Source organism: Protopterus annectens, chromosome 6.part0 (genome assembly GCF_019279795.1).
Source record: "Protopterus annectens isolate FY-2018-M chromosome 6.part0, PAN1.0, whole genome shotgun sequence".
NCBI classification, from domain to species: Eukaryota; Metazoa; Chordata; order Ceratodontiformes; family Protopteridae; genus Protopterus; species Protopterus annectens.
The window spans coordinates 526,877,928-526,901,612 of record NC_056737.1 but is presented as its reverse complement, the minus strand read 5'-3'; the positions used below and the strand labels follow the sequence as shown (position 1 = coordinate 526,901,612).

The window sequence follows — 23,685 nt, the reverse complement described above, 5'->3', positions numbered from 1 at the left end:
CTATGAACCTATATACCCAGGTGGGCATCCCCTTTAGGAGACCTATTTTACTGAATTAAAGTAACTGACCACTAGGTGGCGCCTCTATATTAGCTTCTGAATATTAGTCTCGTCTCACTTGCATATCCATATCTCCCTAACTCTCTTCCCAGTTTTCTTCTGACTCACTGTTTTACCATCTCTCCCTCAACCTAAACTTTCTCTAGTTACACTCTACCCCTCATACAATCTACCTCTTTTCCTGACAGCCTCTCAACATTCCTCTATATTCTCTTAACTTCAGATTTACCCGCAGAATTTCATACTTCACTGATTGTCATCCTTGACAATTTACTCTTGTGTCTCTGCCCACTCCGTTCGCCCTGCGGGCTCACTCCGCTCCCCTACCCTGCCCCCAATTCCCACCCGCCCCCATTGCTCCTACATTTAATCCTCTATAGCCACACCCACATCAAATTCACTCCAATCAAGCTACTCATATCATTAACACCCCCAACCCCCATTATCTCAACACACCTTCTGTTACCTCTCCTCTCATCCCTCCTTGTTACAACACCCTACCTATTGACAGCTCTCCTAACCTGCTCACATAACTCTACCACTCATTTTCTCCCACTTCTCAAACTGATATAATGTCTACTTCAACTATCGCACTCCAATTGCAAGTAGTTTTCTTACTCTCTCTCTTACCTCTTTTAACCACTGCCTATCTCTTAACCTCCTATGAACAACCACTGTACTCTACTCTTCTCTTCCCCTCCAAACACACTTCCACACCACCATTAACTATCTATCCAAACCTTCTTAACTTTATATCCAAACCCAGCTACCTACTAGCCAAATATCATAGACTAGCTCACATTAAGTATACTAACCGAAATGCTAAAAAATTAATAGACTATTATTGTAAGCTCCTCAACCCTAAACACACAACACTCCTGCACTCCCTACTAGATGGGGACATTCACCCTAACCATGGCCCAAACTATAACCTTAACACTCCAAATGGCAACCAAAATAAAACTAGTACCCTAACACCTATCAAACCTTCTAACTCACTCTCTATAGCTCACCACAATATATGCAGCATTTGCAATAAAATGACTCAACTTCATGCCCTTTTAGATGTCCACCTATTTGACATCTTATGCCTATCTGAAACTTGGATAAAACCTACTGTTAAGGACAATGAAGTCACCCCACCAGGCTACAATATCATTAGACTAGACCGCACAGCCAAAAAGGGAGGAGGGGTAGCAATCCTCTATAAAGCAGAGCTACAAGTTAGCACTGTAAATCTTAGCCCACCTTCAGACAATAGTGCTGAAATACTTATCACTAAATTTCAAATCAACACACATAAGGCTATAAATATTATCTGTATATACCTTCCTCCAGGAAATAATATCAGTACACTCGAGAATATCCTTAACTGGCTTTCCATAAATTTCCCAACAGAAACCATAGTCCTAGGAGATTTTAATATAGACTGGAAGACCTGTACTACTACACACCCAACCACCCATATCAACCTTTATGGCTTCTCACAAACTATTAACTCTCCTACTAGAACTAATAGACCCAACAACAAAGAAAGTGCCTTGGACTGGATACTTACTAATAGTCCCCATTAAGCATACAAAGCAGGAACCCTCCCAGATGACCTAAGTGACCATTTACTAACCTATATTATCAGACATGAAACCAACCTAACTTTCCCTTTTGCATACAGAACCCTAAGCACCAAGAAGCAATTTAACCTGGAACCTTTCCAAACTGAACTCAAATAATGTAATTGGTCACCATTAAAATCTCTCCCAATCAATGAAGCAGTAGATTACTTCATTTCTACATTCCTAACCATCCTGGACCATCACACCCAATCACGGTCTGTTAGAAATAAAACTAAACCAGCCCCTTGGCTCACTAATAATACTAGGCAAATAATCCTTCTTAGAAACAAATCCTGGGCAAAATGGCGTTCTATTAAAAATCCTTCAGATCACCAAATCTTTAGACAACATAGAAATAATACAAAAAAAGCCATCCTGTTAGACAAAAAGAACTTTTAACTTCAAATACAGCAAACCTACCACAAGGAACCACAAAAGTTTTGGACTAGCATTAACAAACTTCTATACCCAGGTCAATCAATCACTCCCAACCCACTTGGCTCCAACCGTTACAATCCCTCTCAAACTGCTAACGCCTTCAATTCTTTCTTCACAGATGCTATCCAAAATCTTGCTAGCCATCTGTCTCCTGATACCTCAAATCTGCCTACTTCTACCACTATTCCACCCCCACCATTTCATTTACAACCAGTGCCTACTTCCTTCATTTTCTCCCTTCATCAAAGATTAAAACCTACCACCCCCTCAGCAGACCAACTCCCAGCAGAATTCTTACAAAAAGGAGCTAAAGCCATTGCTTACCCCATTTCCATTCTGATCAACAGAACCAGAAGTGAAGGAACTATCCCATCCATCTGGAAAACTTCCCATATTATCCCACTACATAAAGGGGGGCACTCCAATGACTATTCTAACTTTCGTCCTATAGCTCTGCTATCTCCTCTTGCAAAAATAATGGAAAAATGCATCCATAAGCAATTACTAAACCACCTTCTCCATAACAACTTACTTGCCAACTGTCAACATGGATTCAGACCTTTCCACAGTACCACCACTGTCCTTCTATCCTTCACAGACAGCATCAATAAAAAACATAACAATAATATTCTTTCCTCTGCAGTCTTCATTGATTTATCTAAAGCCTTTGATATGGTTAATCACCAGCTCCTCCTACACATACTGAAATTCCTTTCACTTAATCCCCTAGCCATTAATTGGTTCAAATCTTACCCTGAAAACCGGCAACAGGCTGTACTCTGGCAAAATAAACTCTCTAATAACCTTCCTATTTCCCTCAGTGTTCCACAGGGCTCCATTTTAGGCCCACTCCTATTTTCCATTTATATTAATGACCTTCAATCAGCAATCCCACACACCACCTGCATTCAGTATGCAGATGACTCTACTATAATCTGTTCAGCCACCTCTTAAACTGAACTTAAATCTCTTACCCAAAAAGCTTTCAACACTGTAGAACAATGGTTCTCAAACCGCTGCCTCCTCCTTAACCCCAAAAAAACTAAACTGTTACTCTTCACACCAACCCAAAACTCCATCCCTATTCATCTCACACTCACATCTAATAATGGTACTGTTATTTCTCCTGACACAACCACTAAACTCTTAGGAATAACAATAGACAACAACCTCAACTTAGATAGTCATATAAACAGCACAATAAAATCAGTGAACAAAAAACTGGGATCCTTTTACAGATTCAAGCCCTTTCTTACACCAGTGGCTAGGACCACTATAGCCAGAACCCACTTAATCTCAACTCTACTCTATGCTTCCCCTATATACACTAACCTTTCAAAAAATAACCTTAACAAACTGGCAACATCCTATAATAATATTGCTAGATTTGCTACAGGCTCTCCCTTCAGAACTCATCACTGTTTGAACCTAAAACAACTAGACTGGCTAGAATTTCTTAACCATCTTCAATTTCTCCAGAAGACCCTGCATCAACCCACCAACACTCCAATACTCTCTACCATCATTACACCTTACAAAAATCTCAAGAACTTACGCTCCTCAGACAAACTGCTGATCAACACTTCAAGATCCAATAACTCATCAGGTGACTCCCTGTACTCTAGGAAAGCTATGGAATTTACTACCCACTGAACTTACAACTCAAATTTCTCTTTCACTCTTTAAAAAGAATCTAAAGGTATTTCTTAAGACACACTGGCTATGCACCTGTACTAACCCTGACTAACTTTTTTCCTTTTAAACTAATATTTACTCTGAAACTTTATATTACCCTAGAGCAGCAAAATACTATATTATTGCAAATAAAGTTTATGTATATACTGCATATTGACCATCTCTTGTACATTACCCATTGATGCTTACTGTTAATGTTATCCTCACTGACTATTGTATTTGTATAAAAAAAAAGAAAAAAAAAATGTATGTTTTTGTTACAATTGTATTTTTTAGTTTGATCTGTTATGACTTTTATATTTCTTTTTGTATGTCTTTCTTGGAGCTTTTATATCTATATCTATATCAATCTATATATATATATATATATATATATATATATATATATATATATATATATACATACATAGATACAGACACACAAATGCAGAATTGATGGAATGGAATTGACGGTTAAGATAGTCACACCAGTTCTAAATCTTTATTCATAAATAATAAAATTCTGTAATCATTAAAGAAGCAGCAGAATGATTTTAACTTCTGAGTCAGAGAAGCCACTGCAAACAGGTGAAATATATTTCCTGCATTCTTTACTCCCTAAACCTTAAAGATTAGATTCCTCTCTGCAAAACAGTAATATGTCTGAGTTCCTGTAAAGCTATAATAACATAATGTCTAGCATAACTGGTTACTTATTTAAATTATTTAAAATATGTTACACTGTATAATACTAAACCACTACAGCTGGGCTAAGTAGGATATATTTAAAAAGATTGTATTAAGGACAGTACCAGTGGTGTGATGCATCTAATGAGGACAGACTTCACAAAAAAGTCTCATAGATGTCATCTACAGCACACCCCTAAGGATGACTAGTTACTGTAGGTGTTCATATGCATGGTCTGTGTCTTTTAAAGGTCTGAAGTGTATGGCATTAATAAAAAGGAAACAAGCCAGGTGTGAGTAAATTCCTAGTGTAGTTAGAAAGCAAAATTATTGAGTTTAAATGTAAAAACCTTTACACTTGGGAAAGAAGATGGCAGTTATATACTTTCCTCACCATGAATTATGAATGCTGAAATTCATTTTTCTTTGAAATGAAAGGTAAATAAATGGCTGGGCATGAGGTATAATCTAATATTCATGTGATATGCCCAATATTTTTACAAATGTGAGAGGCCAACTTGCATTTTGTAGCTAACACCATCTTTTATGAGAACCTATCAAATCAGGCCTGAATGGTGAAATAATTAAAAATGTATTTTATATTTATATGTTTATATTTTATTTATATGTATATATATTTAGGGTCTATATTACCAGATCAAAAACTCGTTTCAGCGAACACCACAAGACCGACACGTATAGCGTGAACTACGGTATCGGCGAACATTCAAAACACAAAATGTCGAAATGTCATGGTTGGCCCGTCTGCAGTATAGCTTCGTAAGGTAATTGTGCGATAGTTACAGACCTTAGGTTAGGGTGCGGGTTAAGGTAAGTGCATAGATAAGTAATGTATGTAAGGTTTAGTGTAGGGTTAGAAGTAGAGTTTTGTTAAGTGTATGTGTGTGGATTATTTGTTTTGTTTGGGTATATGTAGAGTAAGTGTGCGATAGTTATGGACCTTAGTGTGCGGGTTAAGGTAAGTGCATAGATAGTAATGTATGTAAGGTTTAGTGTAGGTTTAGAAGTAGGATTTGGTTAGTGTATATATGTGTTTTATTTATTATGTTTGGGTATGTAGTGGCCGGTGGTGTTGGCTGACTATGACGATTCAAAATTTGAAATTTCGCGGTTTAGAGGGTTTGGCGTGTTTGCGGTTCACGCTATACATGTCGGTCTTGTGGTGTTCGCTAAAACGGGTTTTCGATCTGGTAATATAGACCCATATTTTATAGAGTCATGCCAACCTGAGACTGGCATACAAGGTATCCTCTGACCTACTACTGATGAATTTATTACACATCAATTCAAATAGTATCAGAAATACTCAGGCTAGAGATCTAAACTTCTTCTGCAACATGAAAATATTTATTTTCATAACAAAACCTCAGGTTCCCAGATTTATAAGTATATACGTGACATGGGGTCTAAATGACCACGATGAATTCTAGCCATCACATGCTCAGTATACTTATAAGTATTAGCCATCTCAAACAAGGAGAGTCATACTACAGATTCCACATACGAATTTACAAATACCCATCCTATACTTGAGATTGGTAAATACTCTTTTACAAATTACTGTTTGCTTCTAATAGATGTATCTATTTTCACGTTTCAGAACTCACTATTTCTCATCATAAAATCAATAATTTTCACTTACCAAGGGTAATTCCTTGTTCACTGAAAATATCTCTGTAAGTGTCTTGAACATCATTAAAGATTCTTTGCAGTTTTTCAGCATAACGGACACAATCCATTTTTAATATAACGCTGTCAGCAAGTGTTCTAGCTATCTCTCCCCACACACGTGCCAAGGCCTGATGATACTTAAACTCTTGATCAATGAGCCGGGAGACTAAATGATAAGTTTCATAGACTGAGTGGTACGTTGGATAGGAAGATAGCTTGTAATTCTGTAACAGAGAGAAAATAATGTTGTTTGATACCAAGTTACTGAATAATGTATAAATAATACAAAAGAAACATCAAAGAGAATATAATTAGCTACACTAAACTATCAGTACAGTAGTTCAGTATTTACAAATGCAGCGCCTTCATTCAAGCAACACTGTCCACAGCCGAAAGTGTGACCTGAGTTTATACAAAAAGGAAAAAACATACTGGTTTGCACAAACAAAAAGTGTTCATCCCAGTTGCAGCGCAGACTTCCCAGACATACCAACTTGATATATAAAAATCCACAGTTGTTAAATTTCAGTGTATCTTTGCAAGAGTTATGCAGTGATATCATAGAAATGGGGACTCATAACAACTCAGGGACAGCCAGACAAAACTGAAGAGGTCCATAGAAACTAATTGTAATTCAAAAGATTTCAGTCCTCATTAAAATTATATGATCTAACCAAAAATAATAAATTAATTTGTTAATATTGTATAATACATTAAGACATATTTGTAATAGTTTCTTAACAAGCTGTTCTCTAATTATGCAGTTAAGCCAATACACTCAGTGCTCATCATAACTCTGAGACAAATGAACTTCAGGACTAAATGTCATTAATTAAACCCAGGCAGGCTTGTTTGCATGCTTGCAGCTAGTTATAACTCCAGCATCCAAAGAGCCCTTTGTCCAAAGAAGGAAGCTCTGGCATAGAATACTAAGGGGCTCCACACTGCATTTCCCAAAACTGCAATTATAATCCTCAGAACTACGAGGGTATCATAACAAAGGTGTAGAAGTATGCAATAAGTCCAAGACTGTAACAAGAATTCTTTTTCCCACTCTGAGGAGCATAAAAATTGGAGTTAGTATATTATATATATATATATATATATATATATATATATATATAGATATAAAACATATAGGCTTATAGTGGATTGCTGTCCTGTAAAAATGTTTTAATATTGCACTAACTGTCATAGTTTTTTTATTTTAATGTTCCAACTGAACTTTATTTTGCGTAACAGCAAAAATCCCCATTAAGGGGGTCTCACAGTTGTAATACAGTACAGAAGGTCATGTGAAAAATGTATAGAATGTATGGGCAACAGAGAGGTTTGGTATCTCACTGCTAGTGGGGCCTGATTATTTATATATTTAATATTTGCAAACCAGGTAGTAAAACTGCTCATGGGATCCTTTTCAGTCATGACCCAGGTCAAAAGGGCAAGTACAATACAGGAAAAAAAAAGAGTGTAACAAATTAATTAAAAATATAGATGTGTAACTAGAAACAAGTATGCAATATAAATAGTGTAATCAGAGGTTTTATACAAAGTACAGAGAATTTTCAAATATTGACAATTTGTAAGATGTTAGGGGGCTTGAATGGCAGGTGCCAGTGATGTGGGAGTGCTATACATGGATTGTTTTATAAAGCCATAAGGATATCTGATACCATAGCTGAAGCACTGAAGCACTCAATGTGTAGTGATTTAATTATCGGAATTTGCTTGTTAGACTTGTTGCAACCATGTTGCTATATGTTTTGTAACAGAAAATCTTTTTTTAGTTTCTTTACATTCTTTTCTTTTGCTGTTCAACTGTAAGTTGAGTGAGTACACTTTGGTGAACTGCACAGGGGGCCAGATAACCTAGCTCCAGTTCTGCTAGAAAGGTGGCTTCGTATAAATAATATACATGTATTGTATACGTACAAGTGTGTGTGCATGTTTTATCATTAATTAAGGCGAACAGCCGACAATCATGACATGCCCGCATTATTTAAAATGAGCTAAATATCAGAAACATTAAGATTTCTTTAACAGTGTAAAGGTCAGCAGCAAAGACACTAATCTACAACAATATATACAAGCTGTACTCTGCAGGACCAGGAAGACTGTGAAAGTATACATCACATTATGGCCCCAATTTGACAAAGGGCCAGGAGCCCATATTTATTGGAGATGATAAGGTGCAACTATTGCTAGTGTACTGGCATACTGGCTAGATAAGACAAAACAACAAGGTCTGAAATTGTTTTTTCACAGACAGGGTTACAGATCACTAGAATGGACTATTAAAATGGATGGTGAAGAAGAATTCCAAAGAGCATTCAAGAGATCATGAGGCAGGGGTAGAAAAAGGAAGAGGAAGGTAAGGTTGGGAGGGAGGAAATATGTTAAATGCATTTAAAGGACAGACTACATAGACTTACTGTCTCATTCTGCCATCGGAGACAACCCATACAGCCCTTTGTATACAACGCAGCATACAGAAGGGAACAGAAGGCAGCCCATGTGGGCAAGATGAGATCTTGCTGAGCTCCTGAGAACTGGAAGGTTTGCTAGCCTGAGCTATTTTCTACCTTACTGACCTCTGTCCATTCTTCTAATAAGGAGTAGAGTTGCTTCACTAGTTATCATAGTAAAGTTGTAATTTTATTAATTTCATTACTGCTTTATTCGAATGATCTACACATTTTGTCCTTCCTTCACCAAGTCACATTATCTTCACTTTAGCAGTGCTACTTTAGACCTTCAGTGTAGAGGAAGTCACCAAAACTGTGAAAAGCACTTATGTGATATGGAAATGTTAGATTTGTATGGCAAAGACAGCTGCTGTCTTGAGATGAATGGTAGTAAAATGCCAGTTTCAGCAAGAGATGTAGTGGCACAGTGTGACAACTGTCATCATGTTGTACTGTGCACTAGAACTGACAGCACAAGAGATGTAATGACACAGAGTGACAGCTGTTATCATGTTGTACTGTGCACTAGAACTGACAGCACAAGAGATGTAATGGCACAGTGTGACAACTGTCATCATGTTGTACTGTGCACTAGAACTGACAGCACAAGAGATGTAATGACACAAAGTGACAGCTGTTATCATGTTGTACTGTGAACTAGAACTGACAGCACAAGAGATGTAGCTCACTTACGTGTATTTTGTTGTCTACATTTAAGGAACTATAACAAGTGAACCGTGTGTTCACTGAGATATGAAAAGTGTAAATCTGTCTCAATTAATAAGGCATTAGTGATAAAAATATAAGTTGATTATCCATTAGCTACTGTTATTGAATGATTCAGCTGACATTTGATAGTTTTTTTAGCTCTGCAGAAGCATTATAAAATTTTAACTTTTATGGCATTTTGAATTTGAGGCAACATGTAAAAAGTAGATTTTCTGTTCATTACCATAACTAGAAATCATTTCTTTGGTAGTTTTTGATATAATATCTTATTAATGGTTTTAGGCTTTAAAATCAAATTGAGTTTCTAATTAAAACTTGAAGATTTGATAAGACCTCAAACTATTTCCTTCACATTATTTCATCTAGACTTGATTGCATACCTACGGAAATTTTTGAAACATAAATAGTGTTTCTTTTCCATCACGTCTTATTACTTTCATGATTCCATCACCTTTTCTTAAATGCTGCTGTATATTTATATCTTACTGTTATTTAGTCATGAATATAGATAATAATATCACATATCTAATTGATAATATCCTGTATTTTGGTCTTTGAGAACATTATACCAATCTGTTTTTATAAAAATGATTTCACCGTAGTTTCCATTGTAAAAGCCCAGAAAGGATGATTTAGTTATATATGAACTTGATTGTACACCTAAGTTAAATATGACAGCATTGAATGTGTACAAACTTCATGATGCATTCATTTTGATCACTCAAAAGCTTCTGACATATCACGTTAAGCTTATAGAGGTCTTTGGCTTTCAATGACTATGAGCTAATTGCCACTGAAAGATATTAATTGTACATAATTGTGGCTAAATGAAGAGGAGTAGGTAGCTGACACTTTTAATCTCTGGCCATATCCAAAGTCAATAAAGTACTACCATTCAAGAAAGAAAGCAGTGGGGTATTAGAGAATTCTAGCAGCCTTTGGGAACTGAGTGTGTGTTTGTGTGTGTGTGTGTGTGTGTGTGTGTGTGTGTGTGTGTGTGTGTGTGTTTCTTTTCTTTACAATGTAGTTACTGTGGATAAGGGGCACTGGAAGATGTTCTGGTTCTCAGAGAGAGAGAGAGAGAGAGAGAGAGAGAGTGGTTTATGCCAAATACATAGCTCTGTATGTGATTAGTGTATAGTCTCAGTGTGGGTCTGGATGTTGGAAACTCATAAAGAGGACAGCAGTACATATTCCCTTTATATACTTGGGGTCAAGTTGCATTTGGTAAAGTGGTAAATGAATTAGACTTGGGTGCATTTTTTATTTTAATATGGTAGGCATCAGACCTACTTTATGTAGAAGAGCAGATCCAAGAACCATAAGCCTTATCCCTCACATATTCAGATGCCAGTCTTCCATCACACATTGGTAGCAGTTACAGGTCATCCATGACAGATAGTAGTTCGTATGCAGATTTATCAAATTAAGTTCTGAAAGCACAGAGTTTTAAAGATTTTCAGAGCAATAGGAATTTAATAACATTGCATAAATTTCCAGCTTTATACAATCATATGGTCAGCTTGAGAGATCAGCATGGACTGTAGAACAATGAATAAAGAAACTGTATAAAAGTTCCAGTGTAAGTGGCACTGATGACTGCTACTTAGTTTTACTGGAATTTGGAAATACCCGACTGCAAAATGTTGTCTAGTCCCTCCATATCAAGAGAATACAGATGTATGTACAGAATGGTACACAGAAACCTGTACAATCATGTAAAAAGATACACAGAAACAGCTGTGCCAATCAAAAACAAACCCAGAACAATCTACAAAAAAAAAAAAACACCTTTGTAGAATCCAAATAAAAGGTTGTACAACAAAAAGGGAAAAAAGTAATTGTTAAAATTATAAAGTACAACACCCAGTAGGATGAAAACTCTTTCATCAGGTTAAAAAAAACTTGGGGGCAAATTAAGTCTACCAAAGCCAATTTTTGAGGTAAAGATAGCCTCCCTGGCCAGGCAAACCCATGAGCTTTCTTTAGCTGTGTCAAAACACTCAAAAATGGTACACAATAGATACAGCATATCTTCTGGTTGACATATTCCACTCCAATTTTACCCTCATGGCTGCCTCTCAGGAAATATCATCATACATAACTCCCCCAACTATCACTAAAGAGTAGGTCGTATATGTGCTCTCTAAGGCAATAAACAGACCATCAATGGGCCCAAATAATATTATATGATGCTTCCTGAAACACTTTCATGACCACTGGAGTCTCTCTTTAACCTCAATATCCAGACAGGTTTTTGCCACACAAATGGAGGACTGCTATGGTCATCCCTCTGCAAAGGCATGGTCCATAAATGGACCCTGAGAACTACAAACCCATAAGTATGACTACCCTCATAATACAAAAGCCATAGAAAGAATCATCATAGATATGATTAATAATGACATAGGAAACCTACAGATACTGGATCCAACCTAGTTAGGCTTTGTCAAGGACAGATCATATCTACTCAGCTTGGTGGACTTTTTTGAAATTGTCACCAAGGCAATGGATGAGAGCAAAATGGTGTATACTGCCTGCCCTGATACAGTTGTGGCATTTGATACAATAACCCATTTGGACATTGTAAACAAATTCATGGAATTAGGCATAAACCCCTCATGTTATACGCTGGATAGCTAGATTCATCTTAGATAGGACCCAGGATATTAAGTTAGTGGAGACCATCTCCACAAAGAGGCCAATCATTGGCAGAGTCTTTCATGACTCTCTGCTGTGCCCACTCCTTTTTGGCATTGACTTCTTGAAAGTCAAAGCCAACATCAAGGGCCACTGGCTGACTAAGTTTGCAGATGATTGCAAACTAGGAGCAGTCATAGAATTCCCCAAGATATTATTATCCTACAACAAAGACTAACACAGGCAAATGATTGGTGCCAAAAGCATGACTTAAAATTCAATGCCAAGAAATGCATAATAGTACTCTTTGGGAAGTCATCCACCCTAGGAAACTACTTCATTGATAGCACACTCTTAACAATAGGCCCAGTAGTCAAGAATGTAGAGACATATATAGACAGTAACATGGCTTTTGACCAACATGTGTCATAGGCAGTAAGGAAATCATTCTATACTTCTGAACTTACAAGCAAGGGCATATCATCTAGGTCCAAGGAAGTCACCATTCATTCATCTATATAGTAAGGAAATCATTCTATGTTGCTCAACTTATTAGCAAGGGCATAGCATCTAGGTCCAAGGAAGTTACCATTCATTCTTCTATATTCAGTCACCATTAAAAGTCACCAGTCATCTATATTCATCCACAAAGGTGGCTTTGCAACAGGCCTGGGGAATTGCAGACCCATAAGCATGGTCAGTCTAATCTGTGAGGCCATAGAATGTATCATTATGGACCTCATAATTAAAGAAATAGGTGACCTCTAAACCTTGGCTCATACTCAGTTCAGCTTAATGAAGGGCAGATCCTGCCTGTTTAATTTATTGGATTTCTTTGAAAATGTGACCAAGGCCATTGATGAGGGCAAATCTGTGCACACAGCACACCTTGATCTGGCAAAGGCTTTCAACACTATCCGACATTCAGGCATTACCAATAAACTTAGCAAACTGAATGTAAATCCTTTTGTTGTAAGATGGGCTGAAAACTGACTCACAAACTGAATACATACAATCAAAGTGGGTGACTCCACATAAACCACAAGACCTGTTACCAGCAGGGTGCCACAGGGGTCAGTGCTGGGCCCTCTACTCTTTGGTATATACTTCTTAAAGTTCAGGTCAAAACTAAGGGGTTGTGGCTGATTAAGTTTGCAGATGGCTGCAAACTAGATGCAATCACTGAATCCCCAAATTATGTCAGTATACTCCAGGAGGGTCTCACACAAACCAACGACTGGTGTACTAGTCACAGTCTCAAACTTATTGCAAAGAAATGCATCATCATTCTCCTCAGCACAAACAATGTCCCTTCACACCATCAAATCAACAACAATAGCCTAAGTACCCATGAAGTGGTAAGGGACCTGGGATCACAAGTTGACTGCTACCACCATGTCTCTGCTGTAACAAGGAAAGCTTTCTATGTAGCACACTAATAAAGGCATCACCTTGACAGCAAAAGAAGTTATGACCCCCTATACTCTGCACATATCTGGCCCATAACTGAGTATAATGCCCCATTTATTTTGCATGTACTGTACTAAGCATCTGCAGCAATTGGGGAGACCTCAGAGGTTTTTAACAAAGAAAATCAAGTGGCTCCAGCATGTTCCTTACATGGACCTACTAAAATCCCTATCACTATATTATGCATAGTATAGACTTCTTAGGGGAGACTTGTGCCTGGCTTACAGAGCAATCCAAGACCCAAACCTAATGTACTTGCTGCATGTCTGTAAATCAAACAGGACTAGGGTTACCAGTTCCAGGGACCCAACTATGGCTTGCAGCTTAAACAGAAGATGCTGGAGGGACAGATCTCCCAGTGATTGCTGCATCTTTGGAACAGGCTACCAAATGATGTGAAACAGAGCACCTCTATGACATTATTATAGAGGAACTTGGACGAGTGGATAGGGCACCTTAAATTCTTACTGGGGATAGCACCCACAACCCTCCTGGACATGGGTACTCATCACTAAATGGGATTTTGGGTATTGATTAGCATTTCTATGGTATTACATTGGAATGAAATGGCTAGGCTTAAAATGACCTCTGAGTTGATAGCCTAGCAATCTCCTGTGATCCTATGATCCTATGATATTTGACCTTCATCAGACCAACCTTGAGTACAACACCCCTTTTGGTATGCACGTGGCCAGGCACATACAGCAACTGCAATGTGCATTGAGGTTCCTCACAAAAAGAATAAATGGCATAAACAACATGTTCTGTTCAGATCACCTCAAAGTTCTACCTCTATACTCTGTTTCCTACAGACTGATGATAGGCACCCTAGGTCTGGCATACAACAAGGCATCCTTGAATCCCATTCTGATGGACTATTTACAAATCAACAAAACCAACAGCATCAGATTCACTCAGTCTAGAGACTTGAACCTTGCTTGCAACATAAATAGGACATGCTGGAGGTACAGGTATGTGTCACAGAGAATTACCCTCCTCTGGAACAGGCTTTCCATCCATGTAAAGCAGAGATTTTCCTTAACCCTATTCAAGTGTAACATGGACAAGTGGACAGAAATTCATCCCTGTGGTCTAGCACCTATGACTCTAATGGACAGAGGTAGTCTGTAAATCATACGCTAGCTTACATATACTCCTTAAAAAAACTCTAAGGCATAAAACTTGTGAGATATATTTGTGATGTATGGCTTGGCTTATAAATGCCTCAGTGGTCATTAGCCTAGAACTGCCCAATCATCTTATCTACATTCAACTCATTCATACTAACACACTTATCTTCAATCCCTCTGTCTGCTCCTCCCTCACTTACTGTCTCAAAATGCATCTACCCAACAGACTCTTCAGATCCAATAACCAGAATCTTATTGAACTGCACAAGCCTGCCCACCCACCAGGTAAACTTCTACTATCCTTCTCTCTTGCTCACCTTTAGAATTCTCTGCCACCTCTTATTGGCACCATTCAAAACCACACTACCTTTAAGACCTCACTTCATTCCCATCTCTCATCCCTCTGGGAATGCTCCTGCTCTCATCGCACATAACTCCCTCTGCATTATAACCTGTTTTCTCTACCTCACTTCCTTCTAGACCTCACCTCATATCAATCTCATATACCTCTGGGAACTTTCTTGATCTCTCCCTTCCTAACTCCCCTCTGCACTGTAACCTATTTTATCTCTCTTCCTCACTCGCTCTTCTCATTCATAATACTGCAGCTGCACCACCTCTTAGCTACCTTTCTCTACCTCCTTACTCTCACTCTACCACTCCTTACTTTACCCTCCTTTCTTCTTCCGCACTTAACTCTTCCTTATCGCCTACCCTACTACAACTCAGACAAAATCTTTGCCTCTACTATTATATTCCCATTGTTTAATCAAATGTATTTGTGAATATTACTAATGTTTTTATTGATTTTCTTCTTTATGGTTCTACTATAAATTTGAAATTTTTGTTTGCATTGTATAATGTTTTTATGGAGCTGTTTTATCTTATATTGTAAACAGTCTTTATGGAGCTTTTCTCCTCAGGACTCCATTGAAAATGGGCTTTTCTCGACCCAATGGACTATTCTGGTAAACAAACTGCAAATAAATAAGTAAATAAATATATCTTATGAACCTATAATCATCTGCTCAGTTACTGTTTGTAATATAATAAGCATGTTAGGCCTTCTTCTATTTTAAAGAAGGAATAAAATACATAAAGTAACTGTGCAATATTCAGAATTCTGAAACATGAGAATGTACATGGTCTGTCAGGCTATCAAAGTGAAATTTACTTGATTTCAATCTGACAAACTTCACTTGCTCAAAGTACTCTTTTTAACTATGTAGCTCTTTTGTTAATTATTGAATAACTATATTTTCAGTTTGAAAAGTAATGGAAATCGTATATTTCCAGTATAAGACAGAATGTATCGCAGAGTGGATGTCTCTCTGTTGTGTATATATATATATCTATCTATATATATATATATATATATATATATATATCTACACACACACACACAAAGTAAGTAGTGTGTGTGTGTGTGTGTGTGCGTGTGTGTGTGTGTGTGTGTATGTGTGTACTTGCTCCAGTACTTTGTGCTCCTGTAGTGAAGGAAAGCCCTTTTGCCTTAAACTGTAAGCATCTTTTAACTGAATACATACAGCCACTTACATAGCATATGTTTGGGGGGGGGGGGTCATCAGATGCAGATAATGGTCTTTTTTGAGATGTCTGCTTTCAGCATGTCAGTTTTACAAAAGCAAGTGTCACTGAATTTCAAGTTGATAATTATCAAATAACTTAGGTTCATAGGTAGGTACTAGGCTATCTGCCCAGAGGCATTTATAAGCCTAGCCGGAATGTGTTGGCTTTCGCCACCCCCTTAGATTAGTTCCCTGTGCCTCTGTCCAGCAGAGACATTGAAGTGATCCCTGGGGTAAACTTTCTGTTTCCCATCCACGTGTCAAGGTTTCTCTTGAAGAGGGTTAGTGAGGAGCTCTGCCTAATGTAGATTGGAATCTTGTTCCAGAGCATGGGAAGTTTCTGGGACAGGAATCTATCCCTCCAGCACATCCTATTTATTGTTGTGGTGAGGTTTAGATCCCTGGAGCGTATGGCCCAAGGGGATATGGTTTTGTTTAGGTGGAGCATGTCCATCAATTCTGGGTTGGACATGGCCTTGTATGTCAGGCAGAGATCACCTCTGAGTAGGCGGTATGCAACCAAGTACAGCTGGAGTTTCTTCAGTCGAGCTGCATAAGGCATCTGCTTGAGGCCAATGATCCTCTTGGTGAGGTACTTCTGTGGTCTTTCCAGTTGTTGCAGGTGTCTTGCCACTAAAATATATTCTTGTGTCTCTCTTACTGTCATACACAAAAATATAAAAGAACATGTAAGATGCTCTGGATTATCCACTTTAAGCTAGAAGAAGTGATTCCACACTGGTGAAAAAGAAATATTTGTATATTAACAAAAATGCATGTGACTTATTTTTATATTAGATTTCTTCAAAACAGTGAAAGTCTGGGCCACATCAAAAGGCACATTGTATTATATTTTTTCACAAAGTTTGCCACATACATTTAACAAATGTTTTGGGTGAATTAAAGGTTTCCAACTTTTTTCATGAATTTAATTATTTGTCTAAATTAAGCAGTGAAAGCAGATGGTGTGAAATTTATACACCCACAAGGTAAGTCAAACTGTGACTCAGACTCCCCTTCAGTAAATCTCGACTACAGTTTAAAGACATGTAAATTCTTAATTATTCCTTTCCATTGTTAGAAATGAGGTCATTACTGTTGCCAGCTTTCTCAGGTAAAATATTTAGAAATGACTTACCTTTAGGTGATGCATCAAAATTTGCATGTTATTGAGTTATCAATATTTAAAACACAAAGTCACTGGGATAGAGAAGTGATGTAGATGATTTTATTGGACCAACACAGGCTTTGCAATTATTTCATGCTTTCGAGCTGGCATGAGCCTTTGACTTATCATTAAGTAACTGATGTTAAATACAGTGCTGAAACAGACATTCGTGGCTAGAAAGGGAACTTTATCATTTATTTCCCATTGGTTTAAACAGAAATCTTGAAAAATGCTAATGTGGAAAAAGATGCAGTTCATATTACGCCTTAGAGACATGCAGTGTGTGTGTCTGTGTGTGTGTGTGTGTGTGTGTGTGTGTGTGTGTGTATGTGTGTACATGTGTGTGTGAGAGAGAGAGGCTGAAACTGTAGAACAGGGTTGTCTCTTGATATAAAACTCTAAGTTTGCATTGTTACATTAGAGTTTGTGTTCTCTCAGAGAAAATAACAGACTGCTCAGACATTTATTCATAGGATCACAGGAAGTTAATAGGCTAACGGCCCTAGGGCCCTTAAAAGCCTAGCAAACTTCTACTCTTATTTCCATGATCAGCACCTATTACTCCTGTCCATGAGGGACACAGGTGGAACCCCTGGGTTGAATTTACGGTTACCCATCCAATCGTCCAGATTGCGTTTGAAGAAGGCCAATGAGGTGCTCTGTTTGACATGAAGTGGGAGTCTGTTCCAAAGGTGTGGTAACCTATTCTATTAATGTCACATACCTGGTTAAAGTCTTTAGAGCGAGTAACCTGTGTACCATTTGACTTGCAGATATGCAGCATTTCCAATAAGGCAGGGTCAGAGATTGCCTAATATGCAAGGCAGACCTTGCCTCTGAGTAGTCTGTATGAAACAGAATAAAGTGACAGTGATTTCAGATGATCCACGAAGGATAGATGCTGAAGGCCTTGAATTTTCCTTGTAAATCTCAAAACAAAAGACATGAAGGGAGATGAGTTAAATCAAGAAAAGGAAAATAAGAAGTTAGATGTTACTTCCCTTTTGCTGAAATAATAGGCTTAAAGCCAATTCATAAAATAATCATAAATCAAGATACAGTACATAGGACATATTCTTTTAAATTCAATCACATCTCAGTGCATAAAATATTTTTCAAGACGTGGACAGCATGGAGTGCATGTCATATATGTGGCTGCACCAATGGCATCTGATAGTTATTCTTAATGTTTAAGAACTCTGCTTCTAATTAAAGCCCTTGTTATGATAATGAAGATGCTATATTTATAGCTTCATACAATATGATTTACTATTTTACTTAGTTTCAGAAACATTATGCCTGCTGAGTATTGTTGGGTATAAAAAAAATCAGCATACCATGCGGTCAAAAGATTCAAAGACAAGTAACAATGGAGGGCAAGACAATGGTATATAATTGTGATGTATAGTGTGCAGTACATGTTTTCTATATGCATGTTAATGGTTGCGGTGTATAGTGTGCAGTACGTGTTTTCTACATGCACATTAAAGGTTGCAGTGCCATGTTAAAGGTCATGGTGTATACAAGGCTGTTGTGTATAGTGTGCAGTACGTGTTTTCTACATGCATGTTCAAGGCTGTGGTGTATAGTATGTAGTACGTGTTTTCTACATGCACATTAAAGGTTGCAGTGCATAGTGTGCAGTACGTGTTTTCTACGTGCATGTTAAAGGTTGTGGTGTATAGTGTGCAGTACGTGTTTTCTACTTGCACGTTCAAGGCTGTTGTGTATAGTGTGCAGTACATGTTTTCTATGTGCATGTTCAAGGCTGTGGTGTATAGTGTGCAGTACCTGTTTCCTACGTACACGTTAAAGGTTGTGGTGTAGTGTGCAGCATGTGTTTTCTACATACACATTAAAAGTAGCATTCATTTCAAAGGTGATGTAAAATAGGTACTAAAACCAAGGAGAAGTGCGATATAAATGGAACTGCAAAACAATTACATAAGACTATTAATATTCTTCAGGTAGCTACTAGTATAGGCTGCCCAGTGACTATTTTGATGTTTCCCTTCTTTCAGGTTCTTGTTTTGTTAAAGTATTATTTTATTTGTTTATTTTATTTTATTTTCTGTTTTTAAGGTTTAAATGTTCCAGGATAATGTAGAATGTAAATCTTATATATTTTTTTTATCTGTGAAGCATTGGGAGGTTAATTGTGATCCATGGCAGGAGAAGAGAAGAAACACCCATTAAAGTAATTAAACATCCGTAACCTTCCTTGAACACCTTCATGCCCACTAAATGTTCACTCCAACACTTATGGTTTTGTAGCCTCTTTTCCAGCTTGCTTAGTGTTGCACTATACAGTAGCCAAAGCTGTATCCAATCATATGTCATGAAACATACTTTTATTTATTTTGTACATTGAAATGTGGTACATTTTACATTTAGAAAGACTTGTTATAGATTTTGTTAAATGGGTACAGCTGTAGCATATTGTTACCTCACAGCAAGAGGTTCTCTCGTTCGATTCTCGGCTTAGTTTGGGAGTGCTTTCTGTGTGGAGTCTGCATGTCCTCCCCGTGGTTGGGTAGCATTCAAAAGACATGTGTGCATAAATAGGCCTGCCTTCGTTGAAGGTTGGGCGTCGAGCTGGCACCTCAGCGTTTCGTAAAAAAAAAAAATCTACTGCCAATCATTAGCATATCAGAGTTCCACTGTGGCGACCCCTTACCGGTAAAAAGCTGAAAGACAAACAACAACAACAACAACAACCTAGGTAGCTAAACAGGTTTTGCCTTAAGCCTGTCCTTTCCTAATTTCTTTCCAGTATTAAAATATATGCTATTCACAAACATACAATGTTTAGAGTAGGGTGGAAGGGTTGTGGGGCTGCACTCTAAGTGATGGTGAACTAGTTAGTGTACAATTCAAAACAGTATGTGTCACCCTCCAAAAGTAGCTGTAAGAAATAAAAAAAAACTCCAGACATAATTTGTTTGAATTTTAAGTGTTTCTGATACTGTAACTAGCAGTCTAAACTGTTCCTAAGATAGTGACATAGTATTAATTGACTCAAAACTCCCAGTGGTTAGGCACGTGGTATCCTAGAGTGAGGTGCACTTTGTACCCAGTGAGGTTCACGTCTTTCCCCTTATAGTACGAATACAGAAAATATTTCCATCCCCATGCTCTGAAGGCATTCAACACTGTTCAAAGTGAATAATATACAAAATATATGCACAAATTATTTCATATTTATCAGTAAAATATTGCTTAAACAAATGAATGCAACAAGTGTGTGTGTGTGTGTGTGTGTGTGTGTGTGTGTGTGTGTGTGTGTGTGTGTGTGTGTGTGTGTGTGTGGTTATCTGTGAATTAAACTGTTCTTTCTGGATATAAAAGGTGTACATGAGATCTGGATACATGTTATGCTAATGTTTGCAAACTGGTTGGCATACTTCCAGCCTGAAGAGGTTCAATGATTTCAGGCAGAAAAGCCTAGGACAAGTAAGCTTGAAATGCTTGGAAAACCTTCAGGAACAGCTTGATTGTTTACAAGTTGCTCGATCATAACTGCTGCGAAATCCGCAGAGCAATATCAGATCAAGCTATAAATAAAAGTCTAATGCATTGAATCCATAGCTGAGGAAACGTACACCAGATCAGGCAAAGAACGCAAGGCTACAAATAAATATCAGTAACAATAAGGAAAATGTGACATTGGCATCATTCAATAATATAGAATAAGTTCACCCTTAGAATTAGAAGAAGTCAGATATTAGCAACTTCAAAAATAATATTGATACATATACAGGAGGTAGAAAATATCAACCTGGAGTTACAGCAATCAAGTTTCTATCCCATTAGTCTGAATGCTTAAAAATCTAATATATCAGCTTAGGAAATAAACCAACAAACAACCGGACATTTTCATATGGATGATACTAACCCTGTTCATTTATGTAAACTTGGCCATGATATGGAAGATCAGAGCACCTGTGGCCAACCAATACTGACAAAAAACAAAAAATAAAAGAACAACAAGAATGCTTGACACACACAAATTTCAGAGACCTGATGTGAATAGTACAGGTAACTATCATCCCTTTGCAAACAGAATCTAGTTCACTATACTTAGATGGTATACTCAAGAACCAGTTACACGATCAATTTATCAACATCAAAAAGTATAACTCAAAAACATTACCCCCCCAATATAATACCCCCAAGTGGTGGGCTTGGCACCATACTCCCCTAACTTCTTATGTATACCAATCACATAATAGTGGATAAACATGAAAAAAACTCAAAGCTTGCACAATCCAAATAATTGTGCTAAAAGGAACCACGACTTTAAAAAGTTGACGACTTTGCCACTTGACACAATTACCTCAATGGAGTGTAGGGATGCCACAGAATCCTCCAGGAGTTTTTTACCTGCATGGTTATACATTAACATGCCTCGTAATCAAGTAGAGCCTACAGCAGTGATGAATATTTTACATCATATCACAGGCCAAACCAGCATCATCAGTGCCACTGATTGCAGCAGTGGGGCAATTTGTGCGCCTAACACCAAGAAAATTACTGTCTGTATCAACTGATGAGCATCCATTCCTTCAATGTGCAGGTGATATGAGACTACCATTGCAGTGCCAAGAATGTGTGGAAAAAACATCCCAGCAATAACCATCACACAAATATAGAATGGGTCTGACCCATACCTCTCAACTGTACAGATTTTTTTTCCAGACTGTCCAGATGTCTGCCTCACATTTTTGGCCTGTTTCTAATAAAATTTCCAATTTCTGGCAAATCATTGAGGACTGAAGTCAGAAAATAATGAAAGACATTTCAGATTCAGACTCCATACCCTTCATTAAATGTATGCTAATGCAAAACCTATTATTCTATCATATTTCTAAGTTTGTAAGATCAATATTTAAAAATTGTCCATTTCTTGAATCTTTGTCCCCCAATTATTCATGGCTTTGTCCAGATTTCTTACCCTAAGAAGTTAAAAGGTATGGTCTGTCCTTTCAAGCAGGCATTATAAGACAAGGGCACCTGCTGGGTTGTGCAGCACCCCCAACACAAGAATGGAGGTTTACACTGACGAAGAGAGTCTTATGCTGGTAGAAGCATGCAATTGGAACAACGGCTGGCAAGCCAATTGCAGCAAGCTGTCATTTGTCTGAGGCAGGTCAGCTCGGACTCAGGTTTCAGTGGGGGGGGTGGAGAACAGGTAGGGTCAGGAAAGGTAGGAGGGCTGAGGTGGGCTGCGCACAAGTAGAATACTTGTTTTTGATGCAGAAGGCTGTGTGTTCTGCTCCCATAGTAGGTAGTTGGTTTGCTGATACTGTACTGTACTAGGCTGCACTTTTAAGAGGAAGCCAGTGGTTAGCCGCATTACAGGACCTGTGAGCTGAGGCCTGCAGTTAGCCACATGGCAGGGCTTGTGACCTAAGACCGGGCTTGTGAGCTGAGGCTGTTAGCAGCACAAGTAGAATACTTGTTTTTGAAGCAGTTGGCTGTGGGTTCTTCTCCCACTGTATGTAGATGGTTTCCTGATACTGTACTGTGTTGCACTTTTAAAGGAAAGCCTGCAGTTAGCCACATGGCAGGGCCTAGGAACTGAGGCATGCAATTAGCCACATGGCAGGGCCTGGGAACTGAGGCCTGCAGTTAGCCACATGGCAAGGTCTGGAAACTGAAGTGTGCAGGTAGCCACTTGTGGCCAGGCCTGTGAACTGAGGCCTATAGGTAGCCACATTTCAGGGCCTGGGGAGCTGAGGCTGGAAAATAGCCACAGGCAGAGCATCTGGAGAGGATCAGAAATAGTTGAGGGCACACAAGGGAAGTTTGCCTTAAACTATTTTATTTACATGGGACACTGATTTTGTATCAGAGAAAAGGCTAATTATTTTATTGTTGATGTTTAAAGACACTTTGGTTTAAGAACATGTAGGCAGATTGCTTAAATTACTATTTGATGTAATGGCTTGTTTGTGTAATTTTGTAACTCAAATCAGTTAGATTTTTGAAATGTCTGGAGATCAGGTTACAAACAGGCTAGAGGGTAAAATAAAATATGTACTTGAAGGTATCAGACTAAATTTAAATGACAGAATATGTTTAAATTAATACTTCAAGTAGGGTTTACTATGGGATTAAGGCTCACTTAAGGCATGAAGCAAAGGCACACATGCCTAAGTGTGGCCTGGGGTTTAGGGATGAGATGCAAAAGGTATTAGCAATAGCTGAAATTGTTTTTCTTAGCAATCTAGTAAACAATAGTGGTGCTATGAGTGGTTAACTACTGTGACTGTAGTGTACAGACAGAAAGGTGGGGGGAGGTAATGGGTCAGTGCACAGAATTTCTTC

General features: G+C 38.0%; 1 protein-coding gene across 1 annotated transcript in view; it reads right to left on the bottom strand.

The window, feature by feature from the left end:
• The window catches only part of LOC122804411 (putative N-acetylated-alpha-linked acidic dipeptidase), a 2,922,358-nt gene that overhangs the window by 1,057,774 nt on the left and 1,840,899 nt on the right, over nucleotides 1-23,685 (bottom strand). The window contains exon 14 of the mRNA XM_044074242.1: nucleotides 6,136-6,388. Within this exon, the coding sequence (XP_043930177.1) occupies nucleotides 6,136-6,388 (253 nt within the window). The remainder of the gene's footprint in view (nucleotides 1-6,135; nucleotides 6,389-23,685) is intronic.